At 43.2% G+C, this 13347-nt stretch overlaps 1 protein-coding gene across 2 annotated transcripts in view; it reads left to right on the top strand.

Annotated features, from left to right (window-relative positions):
* Positions 1 to 567: 567 nt before the first annotated feature.
* Positions 568 to 13347, top strand: part of EIF2AK3 (eukaryotic translation initiation factor 2 alpha kinase 3) — a 39767-nt gene continuing 26987 nt past the window's right edge. The window contains exons 1-2 of one of the 2 annotated variants that reach the window (XM_083709125.1): positions 568 to 1196; positions 8919 to 9048. In XM_083709125.1, coding sequence (XP_083565251.1) covers positions 895 to 1196; positions 8919 to 9048 — 432 coding nt within the window. In that variant the 5' untranslated portion in view covers positions 568 to 894. The remainder of the gene's footprint in view (positions 1197 to 8918; positions 9049 to 13347) is intronic. The other variant, XM_083709126.1, reaches the window with a different exon arrangement.

Below are 13347 nucleotides of genomic sequence, written 5' to 3'. Positions count from 1 at the left end.
TTATTTTTTTATTTTTGCTGCTGTGATTAATGTTCATGTAATGTAGCACATTATCACTGTTATTATTTATTTTATATTCTCAGTTGCTGCCTTGGGCGCGTGCGAAAGAAGCATTCAGATTCCACACAGCACATTTGCGATGTTTCGCCTTTGCAAAAACCAGCCTTGCTAAGCGCTCTACTGCTGCGGCCCCTTTAAGACGTGAACTCCCTTGACTCCTTGGGACACTGGGGAGCGTGGTCCACATTCAGAATCGGCCACGTAGGAAGCATTGGCGTTGCCCAATCAGGAAGGGGCGGGAAAAAAGCAGCAGCCAGTCGCTGAGCTCCACCAACCGCCACAGCCCTCCAATCAGAGCGCGGAAAGCCAATAGCAGAGGGGGCGGGGCGGTCATGTTACTTAAACCAACCATAGGGATACATGAGGAAGTGAGCTCTTTTAATTGGCGGGATAGATTTGTGGCGGCGTCCCTGCCATTGGCTCGGATCGAACCGTGTTGACAAAACATCGCGCGTCGCTTCTCCTTTTCCGGTGTGGAGGCGGGAACAAAAAAGGCGTCCGCACCTCCGATTGGACAGGCGCGCAAAACCGACAGCTTTCCTCACTAATGAAACCGAAGGCTGGGGGAAAAAAAAAGAAGAAGCGAGCTTGCTTTCTGTGAAACAAAGCGCGCTGGTAACGTGGCCGAGGAAGAGGCGGGGATTGGTTAAAGGCGGGCTGGCGGGTAGTATGTGTAGGCAAGTTGCGTTGCGTCGCAGGAGCTCGCGCCTGCGCAGTGGCGAGCTCCGGCTTCTGAGGTAAAACCGACCGAGCCCTTTTCGGCGGCGGGTCTGGCTTCCTATGCCCGGAGCGTAACGGTGTTGCTGAGGCGACCGGAGCGGGGAGGGCCGCTCCATGCCAGGGCCGCGAGGCCCGAGCGCTCGGCCTCTTCTTCCCGCCGCCGCCGCCGCCCTGGTGCTCCTGTGGCTGCTGCCGCTCTGCGTCCCCGTGAGGGGGTCGGCAGCGGCGTTCCTGGATGAGGACAGCCGGCCCGGGCTAGGGCTCGGCGGGGCCGCCGCCGCCGCGCTCCCCTTGGCGGCCGACGTGACGGTGGAGGACGATGAGGCCGGCGGCGAAGTGGCCCAAGCGGCGGCCTTCACCTCCGGGGAGCAGGAGGAGGAAGGCGCGGAAACGCCCGCGCGGGGCGGCAGCTGCAGGTGAGGCACCGGAGCGCGGCGGGGACCTCGGCAGAGGCCTGGATCCGGTTGCCTTGCTTCCGCGATCCCTGCTCTCTCCTCCATCCCTAGCCACGGGCCAGTCTCCTGTTGTTGTTGTTGGTGTGTGTGTGTGTGTGTGTTTTAACATATTGGTTATCATACATACAACTAAACTTCACTTCTTACACAATCTTTTCGGACTTCCATCAGCACCTCTGATGATCCACCATTCTTACCACTTATTCTGCATTTCTTAAATTCATATTGCCTTTAATTATCTTAACTAATAATTCTCCTCTTTGCCATTTTTGCAATAATTCAAATAATTCACCTTACAAAACCTACAAGCGTAATCTGATCGTCAGAATTACTTTTCAAATAGTCCGTAAATTTACGCCAGTCTTCTGTGATGAATCTCTGGTCCCGCAGGTTTTGAATTCTTCCTGTTAATTTGTCTAATTCTGCATAGTCCATCAGTTTCATCCTCCATTCTTCTTTTGTTGGTATTTCTTCTTGCTGCTTCTTCTTCTTGTTGTTGACAATCATCTCGCTCTTGTCCCAAGCGCCCTTCATGATGCAGGAATCCAACTAGAAGAGGGGCTTTATAATGTCTTTGTTTTTACTTATTCGCTTCTCCCTCTCCCTCCCAAGAATTATTATTACTATTATTTATTAAATTTGTACGCAGCCCTTCATCCGCAGACCTCAGGGCATACAGCATAACAATGCAGTATAAAATACGAAATGCATAATAATAATAATATTTTATTTATATCCTGCCCTCCCCCGCCGAAGCCAGGCTCAGAGCGGTTAACAACAGTAAAATGACACAACATTCTAAAATATTTCATTATAAAATCAGTTCAAATCAGATTAACAACTAGAACAAAAGGAAGCAAGAACCCCCCTGCCCCTTCCACATATAGTTCTTCTGCAACCCTGCCCCCCAACCTTGTTTTTGTGTTCCTGCAGTTAACTCACCATTGAGGTGGGTTAAGTGTGGAATGGACTGGCTCGAGGTATTTATCTCAGTAACCCTTCCCTGGTTTAAAACGCTCACCTGACTCACCAGCGATACCCTGAGTATAAGAACAACCTGCTGCTGGTCCACCATGCTTTTTATTATTTATTTGTTTTGAGTTTAAATGCAACACATCAAAACTCCAGCATCCTGTTCTCACTGCGCTGCAACTTGATAGGGTTTGGGGTCTTCATCGCCCCACTTCTGTTGGTGGCCATTTCCGTACGAGTTGGCAGGAGAGCCTTGTGTTTGTGCAAACCAGACTGCTGGAAAAGCCACAGGTGGGCGTTTATTTGGCCCTTGAGCTGTGGGATAGGTGCTTGGGGTTGCATGCCCAGTGGGTGTGGCCTGAGGTGATGATGAGCGTGCCTTGGACATGTATACAGTTGCGCATATACACACACAAACATGGTTTTTTCTTGCTGGAGACTAGCAGGCCTGTGGCATCTCCAGGAGGAAAGGAAGTGCCCTTTGAATGCACTTTCCTTATTGTAGTCACACAAAATTTTGGCAGTTGGGACAGCTTGGGTCCCTGCATGGGCTGCTATTTGCCCACATGTTCAGGGATAGATATACTTTTCTCTAAGTATTCTAATCTCGAAGGGTGGTATTTTTCATCTTTCAGATTACCTACCTACTGTACCTCTGTGTGTGTTAGGAGACAAATCTGCCTTCTTATGTGGACCTATTTGCAAAGATGCAAAAATCTGTGTGATGCTTACAGCATTCAATGCACTGTCTTCCTGTTTCTGAGAACTTGTATAGTTTAGTGAGATTGTTCCTTCATGCCCTATATTGGTAAATTCCTTATGTTCTATGTTATATTTGGCAAACTACATTTGATCACACCAGTAACGAAAGTGTTAAGTGAATAGTTTCCCAGTAGATCCATTGAGGGTGATGGCAAATGAATATGTTGAAGTTGAAGATAATGTTACTTTAGTCATCACTTAGCCCAAAGGTAGATTTTGGAAAGTCCATACTTGTGCTGAAACCTCCAGAGGCATTAAAATGTTTAAACCATGATCACAGTCCTTTGCGACTGTAATATTTGCATGCCTCTGGTAGTGGTGTGATTTGAAGAATCTTGTGTATGCAAGCCACTGTACAGCCACTAAAAAGTCCTTATAGCTCATTCCTATGCAGACTTACTTTCGAAGCAACTACCGTTAAATAGTCATCCATCTGCTTTCAGTACAGCCTATATGCTGTCCACCTCTCTGTCTCAGAATATTATTTATACTGTACAACCTGGCACTTGCATCTGCTTCTTTTGATCTGCTTGGATTCTTCTTTGTCTTAAGTTCAGTACTGTATGTCCAAGAATCAAATTTACCCTTTTCCCATCCCAAAGCTCTCATTTCCTTATATTTCTACAACATCACCACCCACACCACTGAAACCCACAAAGCACTCTTTTTCTTTCCACACCTTTGAAAGTGAATTCCGTGGCCAAAAGATAGGACAGTGGGACAGACCCGAAACCAGATGTGACGAAAGCAATAGGGTGATTGAGAGAGGTCTAAGGGGACAAGGGGAAATGAGTGTTCTGGAGGCCTGACACACACACTCTGCCCCCGGTGCTATAATTGATTTTAAGGTACTTGAGATGTCTCAACCCAAGGGCCTCAGAAGCATTAGCTTCTGTACCCTCAGCATGAACTCTGGGTCAGAGGCGTCCCCTGGGCTTCAGTAGTAGCCTGGTGGCTCTGCTGGCTCCACAAGCCAGCTAAGGCTAGAGATACGAATTTTTTATAAAATTTGAAGCCGCAGAAAAACTGGTTTGTGAAAAATCAAAGTATTGTACAAACAATACTTGCTGCTGAGACTTAATCTTATTTTATGGCTCTAACAGCATTAAAATTATTTATAACTTGGCACATAAAACTGTACCATATTGCATATTCATGAAATTTATAAAACAATCCTATTGGCAAAACCCCTGGCGCTGCCCACCACCTCCTGCCCCTTTGCTGCTGCTTGGCACCTGGCACTCATCACTGCCAGATGTTGCTGTACACTTGCTGCCTCCTGCTCCTCAGCCCTGTCTGCAGCCATTTACTCACCCCTGGGCTGCCCTGAAGAGGACAAGGAGGAGGATGACCCAGGGGTGAGTAGGGGAGTAAACCACCACCCATAAGTGCTCTGCTGCAGCTGCTGGGATTGAGGAGCAGGAGGCAGCAAGTGTCCGACAGTGGTGAGCAGTAAGCCCCTGGCAGTGGTGACGGCTAGGTGCTGAGCAGGAAGTGGCTGCAGGGGCACCAGCTCCACCTGTGTGGGGGGTAGCATGATGGTGTGGTGAGTGGTGGCTGCTGTTGGGGTCAGGCAGCAGGAGATGCAGCCGCCAGCCAACCTCGCTTGCATTGCCGCTAGCTTCTCCTTTCAGGGTGACGCCCCACATCAGCTTGCTTAATGGGCTCCTGTGCATGTTTACTCATAAATAGTATATCCTTTGTTTAGTGGAGCTTATTCTTGGGTAAGTAAGCATAGGATTGCGGCCTCAACCATATGAAAGGCTTAGGCTGCAGCCTCATACACATACAGTAAGCCTTTTTGAAGGCAATGGGACTTACCTCTGAGTAGATATGTATATAATGCTGTTTTGCAGCAGGGTGATTGTGCTGTAGTCATCTGAGGTGAAAAGGCTGACTACAAGGGAGGGGGCAGGTCAGTATCTCTTAATTGCATGAGGGGTCATAGAAAGAGGGCAGGCTGGGGTTCATAATAAATGAAGGCCCTGTATAGTCCACTCATGAAGAGGGCAGTACCCTCTAGGTGCAGAAATGCACACTGGATATGTGTAATATATTTAAATATGTATAAATGGCACTTACATAAGAAATACAAGGTGATGTACAAATAGTAAAAATATAATACTACAGTGACAATATTAGAAAAAAATGTCTGAAAACTGGTTGGTAACAAATGTCAAATGCCTTATAAAGTCCTGACATCCAAGTAGGCAAATATCTGCAAGTATTTGGAATCAGTAAATAAGATTATATATTGTCAGATCAGAAATACTTCACTCACCCTAAGTGTTTGTTAACATCTGAGATGTGTACAGTCGTATCTTGGTTCTCGAATGCCTTGTTACTCGAACGTTTTGGCTCACAAACGCCGCAAATCTGGAAGTGAGTGTTTTGGTTTGTGAACGTTTTTTGGAAGCCGAACATCTGACGCGGCTTCCAATTGAGTGCAGCAATTTCCTGCCGCCAATCGGAAGCCACACCTTGGTTTTTGAACATTTTCGGAAGTCGAAAGGACTTCTGGAATGGATTCCATTCGAGAACCAAGATACGACTACACACAATACACAATTTAGTACGGTATTTTTTGCACTATAAGACGCTCCAGACCACAAGACGCACCTAGTTTTTGGAGGAGAAAAACAAGGGGGGGAAATTCTGAATCTCAGAAGCCAGAACAGCAAGAGGGATCACTGCGCAGTGAAAGCAGCAATCCCTCTTTGTGGTCTGGCTTCTGGGATAGTGTCACAGCCTGCATTCGCTCCATAAGATGCACACACCTTTCCCCATACTTTTTAGGATGGAAAAAGTGTGTCTTATAAAGCAAAAAAATACGGTAATTTTTTAGTATTATGGGGTCGTGGTGTAGAATCACTACAATACAGCTATTAATGTGTTCCAGGTTCCTATATCTGTTTGACATTCTTAATATGAAACCAGTGTGTTGTTGTTTAGTCATTTAGTTGTGTCTGACTCTTCGTGACCCCATGGACCAGAGCACGCCAGGCACTCCTGTCTTCCACTGCTTTCCGCAGTTTGATCAAACTCAATCTGGTAGCTTCGAGAACACTGTCCAACCATCTCGTCCTCTGTCATCCCCTTCTCCTTGTGCCCTCAATCTTTCCCAACATCAGGTTCTTTTCCAGGGAGTCTTCTCTTCTCATGAGGTGGCCAAAGTATTGGAGCCTCAGCTTCAGGATCTGTCCTTCCAGTGAGCACTCAGGGCTGATTTCCTTCAGAATGGAGAGGTTTGATCTTGCAGTCCATGGGACTCTCCAGAGTCAGTGTACATAGCAGTAATTAACTCCTGCTTGAGGTAGTTATTTCTGTTCTGAATAAACATGGCATCAACCTTGAACATGATAAGGCTGGACTTGTCTTGTGACTATAATTGTTCAAACAAAAGCACTACCTTTTGGCTCTGGAAAGAATTGTTTGTCTAAAGGTATGGCTTATGAAAGAAATTCCACTAATATTAGACTACTGAAGGTTTTCCAGAGAGGTGCTCAAGAGGACTATGAACTCACTGGAGTTCAGGATCTAATTAAGAGTTATCTTTAAAAATAAGAAACTTTGTCTAAAACTATAAAATTTTGCTGAGATGAATCTCTGCTTGTGAGTAGAGCTCATTTGTTGAAGGGATGTCATGCAGCAGTGAGATTCAGGATGTGGTTTGCATAAGGTACAATGCAACTGCTTAACAATTGTGAGGATCTAGATCTACTGCAGTTCCACTTGCATTGTACTGTGAAAGTACAGTATATCCTACTTTGGTTGCAGCCCTGCTACTAATCTTTCTGTGCCTTTGCTCTTGTCCCCACTCTCCAGGGGTTGAGATTATCCAGTGCCAATACAAATATGTGGCAAATGGGGAAGGAAATGTTTGTTTATTATTTGACTTCATTTAAGAATTGCTTCCTATGAAATGTCCTAAGGCAATTTAACAAGAAAAACAATTTCTAATCCAGTGCTTGTGCAGGCTAGGATAAAAATCTCAACTTAAAAATCTTGTTAGAAAAAGGTCTGCAGTAGCTGCTGAAAAGTCAGTAGAGACAGCAGCTGCAACAGAAGAGAGTTCCAAAGGATAGGTGCTGCCACATTAAACACCCCAAGTTCTACATGGTACATAGAATAAACCTCCTGATGTAAGAGTATCTGTAGGAGGGCTGGTAGATAATTGGCAGCCAGCGGAGTTCTTTCAGCAGCAGCATAACATGGTGGCAATATCTTCCCCAGTGAACAGTTGAACTGCTGCTTCCAGGCAAGCTTTGGAGGGAGCACCACATGAAGCATTTTGCAATGTCCAGGCTACTACAGTCTAGAAATCACCAAGCCAAAGCTGAAAAGGGCACTCCAAGGCGCTCTCATCACCTGGGACTGTAGGGATAGAAATGAAACCATGGGAACCCTCAGACTACCAACCCTCAGACCCCATCTGAAGCAGGGACTTGACCAATTATTGAGAATAGATTAAGAAACTGCTCATCCACAACTCCTATGTCTTGCTATGATTCAAACTGCATTGGCCTTCATCTAGTCATCAGACTTCAGAAACTGACCCAGGTCTTGCACAGCTTGTTACAGAAAAATGGAAATCTAATGATTCCTCCTAATAATAATAATAATAAATAATAATAATCTATTATTTCTACCCCACCCATCTGTCTGGGTTTTCCCAGCCACTCTGGGCGGCTTCCAACAGAATATTAAAATACAGTTGTCTATTGAACATAAAGAGTTTCCCTAAACAGGGCTGCCTTCAGATGTCTTCAAAAAGTCTGGTAGTTGTTTTTCTCTTTGACAGTGATTTTATTTAGGTACTAAATCGACACCCCACAGCACAACTGTTAGGGGGCTGAATACCTAGTGATATTCTATTACACTAACCCTGAAGATAGGGTTGAAATCATGATAAAACTGTGCACTCGGTGCCCTTCACAGAGATGGTTCATCAACATACCATGGGCAGTGGTATCAAAAGTGGCTGAGTTATCATAATAATTTTATTTGTATTCTCCCTTTCCATAGTTAAAACCATGCTTGCAACATGAGAATAGTTACCTAACTGCAAACATAATGAAAGCCGCAGGCAATAGATAAAACACATTAAAAAGTAGACAACCAAATTGAAACAATTTCCACATAAATCATAAGAAGATATAAAGATACAGAAATTAATATCAACAAGAACACTCAACATCCCCTCAGCAAAACACTCTAAAACAGCCCAAGAGTGTCCAACTGCTTTTGTAGCTGGAGTCAGTCAGGGCTCCACCCACCCAGGTTAGGTGGGGAAAGGCTAGCAAGACAGGGAGCAGATATTCAAGGACTTGCTGCCATAATGACATAATAGAGTCACATTCCTGCTGTCATCCTGATAAAGGACATTTCTCAGAGAGACCAAACCTGATACAGTTCCATAACCAGACTTCAACCCAGACTTCAATTGGTCTGGGTAATCTGTTTTATCCAAGAGTGCTTGTAACTTTCCTGCCATGACCCTCTTCATTATCTTCCCCTCAAATTGGGTGTTTATGACTGGGCAATAGTTGCCACAAAGCAACGGCTCCAAGGTCGGTGTTTTCAGTAGTAGCCATATTGCTGCTTGTTCAAGATGCCTGGGACCAGTCCCTCACACAAGAATACATTGATCCCACATAGGACCCAACTATCCATTACCAGCATGTTTTAATAAGCCAAGAGGGGAAGGGGCAAGGGAACTCATGGATGGGCACATCACCAGGCTGCATGAAGTGAAAATGATCCCACATGTGTTATGCCTCTATTAAGAGTGGGTCAAACTACTTTGGGTTCTTATTTTTTTTTTTTGTTGGGGTTGATGTTGGTTTTTTGTCACAATTTGGCATTAAGTGGGTTTGGGGTCTTAAAAACATGAAGCCTGGAATAGTGTGATTTTTAGTTATGACCTGTGCATGTGTCTTCCATTTACAGATCATTAATAATCATAAGCACTTTGGATGGGCGGATTGCTGCTCTAGACCCAGAGAACAGAGGTAGAAAGCAGTGGGATCTGGATGTGGGATCAGGTTCTCTTGTCTCCTCTAGCCTCAGTAAACCAGAGGTAAGATAAATACATTGTTGCATGGTTCTAAAATGTTAGTTTGTTTATTACTAGTTTAATATCGTTTTCTGTTTTCATTTAAGTTAAGATTTGCAAAAAGCTCTCTTGACTCTTGCATCTGTTGTAAGGACCAGAAAAGAACGTTATCAACTTCACTAGTATTTACTTGGATATGTGTTCTGATTTTTAAAACTACTCTTTACCACACAAATGTGTCCATATAAACTCATATGTTAAATACTTGCATTGTTTTTCTGGTACCAAACACAAAATGTGGGGATATTATGGATTTGATCCTGTCCTAATCTGACTCTTTTATTTTCTAGCCAATAAATTTGTTACAAAAATACATGGAGGTAAGCACCAATGAATTGTGTTGGACTTACTTCTGAGTAAGACTGTGAGCAACGCCAGGGGAGAGAGCCTGTTCCATCAATTCCTAAAGTTGGCATGGGGGGATATTATTTGTTGACTCTGATACTTTAAATTGTAAATCTATTGGGTTTCTCGGCCAAAAGGCAGCGTATAAATGAATAAAGAATACTTTTCTCCCTTATCATAGAATGCCATTGTGGCAGTTCCTTCAGTTGCTTTTGCAAATCTTCCCTTTTCTTACCATTAATAGGGCCATTAATGGCAGCATTAAAAAGGTCAAAGTGCTTTTCCCTGTGCCTCTCTAGGGACCTGAACATTAAGAGACTGTCAGAACTGAATGTCACACTGGTTGACAATCCTCCAATAAGCTAGTTATCTTAATTTTGAATAGCATTGAGAGTCCATAACCCTATGGAAGAAAATATCTTTAGGCTGCATTCCTATACCAATTTGGCAGCAAAGAAACAATCAAAATATGTACTTCTAAATCATTTCATGTCTTTGAATTTTGACTATAAAATGTTCTTGCATGACCTTATATATTTACATGGGAGTTGTATTGAAATCAGTGGTATTTCCCTCTGAGTAAAAATCTATTTTCCATCTTGTAGAACACACTGAACATTTTCTTAAAGGTTGTTCAGTCAGCTGAAATGCAACTTGAGTTTAACTTTTAATTAGAAATGCAGTAATATGAAGTTGTACTGTATCAAAATAATTACCCAAGGTTATAACAGCTGGTCTGAACTTGGAGAGAGAGCGAGAGAGAGAGAGAGAGAGAGAGAGAGAGAGAAAGAAAGAAAGAAAGAAAGAAAGAGAAGTATTTATCCTTTGCTTAATTCTTATTCCCACACCTGAAAAATTATTAATAATTCTTGTACTTAATCTTAATTACTTAATTCTTAATCTTTCAGTTAAGATTAGTTGATACTGAGGTAAAAGGCCTTTAATTAGTGATTACAACATTTTGCAGATCAAAGTAGGGAACTGAATTGCAGTCTCACCTTCCAGACCTTGTTTTTAATTCTGAATCCTTGCTTGCTCAGACTAGTTATCATAGATACTATAGCTACAGACTATTTCATCTTCCTGTATTGCCACACCTCTTTCTGTTCATTGTTTCATTTACTCCAGCTGGAGTAGAGGTGAAAGACTGTTGCAAGTGCTTGAAATATAGTTCTAATAAAGCGTTATTGTAGACCCTGGTTCACTGGGATTGTGTTTCTTATTTTCTGTATGCGTTTCTGCCCTTTGTTGCTGCTCCTTTTCTGTGGTGGCTCTCGATTTGTAGCATATTCTCCCCAGGGAGGCTCACTTGGTGCCTTCCTTACATATCTTTAGGCACCAGATGAAAACATTCCTCTTCTTCCAGGCCTTTGGCTAATTAAACAGGCCTTTTAAACTGGAGAGTGGGATATTCTTCTTGCGGAGAAGCTGGTGAAATGTGGACTGGACGGGATAACTCTTAGGTGGACATGTAGCTGGTTGACTGACCAAACCCAAAGAATGCTCAGTAATGGTTCCTCATCATCCTGGGGAATATGTGTCACATGGGGTCCTGCAGGGACCCATGACGGGACTCAAGGCAGCTTAAGAAGAATCCCTAAAGGTTTTCTCAGGAACAGCAGAGTCCAATTTCATATCATGCAGCTTATGAAAGGCGAATGACCAGCCTGCCTTTCCCCTAAAGGAAGGAATCACTCTTCTCTTTCTTCCTTCCCTGCAAACATAAGTGCAGCGCTGCAAAAAACAAGCCTAAGTGAAATCACAGGCTGACATGTAGACAGTGGACAGGAAGAGCGAACCCTAATTACAGGTAAATTTGTAGATTACAAATAAATGCAAATAACTATACAGAAAGGTGACCAAATTCACCAGAGTACTCTGTGGGCAAGACAGGGTTAAGTTTTCAAAATCTAAGGTAGCAGGAGTTAGGGTTGTTCTGACCTCCTATCTTCCGTACCTTTGCAAACTAGGTAATCAGGTGATCTACTTATTTGGTATTTTTGGCCACAAACCAATGAATCAGCAGGTGTACATTAACCAACTAAATCAACATTCCAGCACTAGACAACGTTTATCCCTAAGGGAAAAAACCAAGATCTTCTAAAGAAGCAGTGTAGGAGAACTGGAATTCTGTAGATAAAACCAAGAAAGAAGCTAATGAGTTTCAGTAGGGATATACCCATCTTGCACTATTTATAGGGTTTATGCCTAAACGCAGTGAAGGGCACACAGATTATACATACTCCATGTTAGGCTGCCTATGCATAGCCTGTACATAAAGACAGCAGTCTGCTTATAGTTGCCACTTCAAAGCTTCCTGTAGCAGTCAGTAACAGGAAGTGCACCTGTATGGTATTCTGGGATGGCAGATACAAAACATCTGAACAGATATTACAGCTAAGATTATATAAATAGAAATTAGTGACAAATCACATTATGCATGAGAACAAAGAACCAACAATTTTTGAGAGCATAGAAATAAAAAACTGGTTACAGTGGTACCTTGGGTTACATACGCTTCAGGTTACAGACTCCGCTAACCCAGAAATCGTGCTTCAGGTTAAAAACTTTGCTTCAGGATAAGAACAGAAATCGTGCTCTGGCAGCATGGCAGCAGCAGGAGGCCCCATTAGCTAAAGTGGTGCTTCAGGTTAAGAACAGTTTCAGGTTAAGAACGGACCTCCGGAACAAATTAAGTACTTAACCTGAGATACCACTGTATACTGCTTTAGAACATTCTAAATAGGGATATTCCTGCTATGTAAAAAGTTCACCTGGAATCTCCCTGGTGAAAACCCAGACTATAAATTGGAGGGCTCAAAGGTCTTGAGGAAGGATTGTAATAGCAGAAATCAATGCCAGTGGAGACAATTCAGAGCTCAGGAAGTAAAGTGAAGTTAAAACCAGACTCTTCTGGTTGATGTATGCATAAGTCAAGTGATGAGATCACCACATGCTCCAGAAAGATTGGGAGCATGGGCTCCCAGTGGAATTAGGAAGAGGCTCAAATAATGTGTACTATCATGCGGAAGTAGAAAGGGATTTCATGGGAGGCAGTAAGAATCAGCAAAGGCATGTAAGTTAGGTAAAGAAATGACATCACCCCCTTCTTCCTTTTTGCTTAAAGCATTATCTCATCTAATGCAAGAATGAGTCATCCAGGCAGTCATGTCCAATTATCTTGATACAAAGGATGTAGGGTATCACAAGATACTTACACATGCCTTGTGAACTGTCAATTTAAGTCATCATTTGTTCAACTTCACTGAACAGAAATCATTATAATTCTGTCTTATATTTAATTCATATAGTCAAGTGCCTTTCTGTTTTAATATGAAATGAGGCTGCCCCAAGAAGGCTGTTCTACATACTCAGGGAATTCTTTGTGCATGCACAATGATAAATATTCATTTCTGTTTTTTAAAATCAACATCCAAGAATGTAGATAAAACAAAAAAAATTCCTTCCAGTAGCACCTTAAAGACCAACTAAGTCAGTTCTTGGTATGAGCTTTCGTGTGCATGCACACTTCTTCAGATACACTGTGTATCTGAAGAAGTGTGCATGCACACGAAAGCTCATACCAAGAACTGACTTAGTTGGTCTTTAAGGTGCTACTGGAAGGAATTTTTTTTGTTTTGACTATGGCAGACCAACACGGCTACCTATCTGTAACAAGAACGTAGATGGCAGTTTAAGCAGAGATTTTAAAAAGGAAGTCACTCACACCACTATCTGATGGAACTTCCCAGTTCCTTTAGACCGGGGTAGCCAACTCCCATCGGTCCCAAGCAACATGGCCAGTTTAGAGGGATGATGGAAGCTGTAGTCCAGCAAGAGGGCTCCACCTTGGCTACCCCTGCTTTAGACACTGTTAACAACTCTCTCTCCTAGGGAACAATTTCTGGAAGAGGCCCA

This window comes from Podarcis gaigeae (assembly GCF_964106915.1).
Source record: "Podarcis gaigeae genome assembly, chromosome: 13".
In the NCBI taxonomy this organism is placed as follows: domain Eukaryota; kingdom Metazoa; phylum Chordata; class Lepidosauria; order Squamata; family Lacertidae; genus Podarcis; species Podarcis gaigeae.
This window is presented reverse-complemented; position numbering and strand designations above follow the sequence as displayed.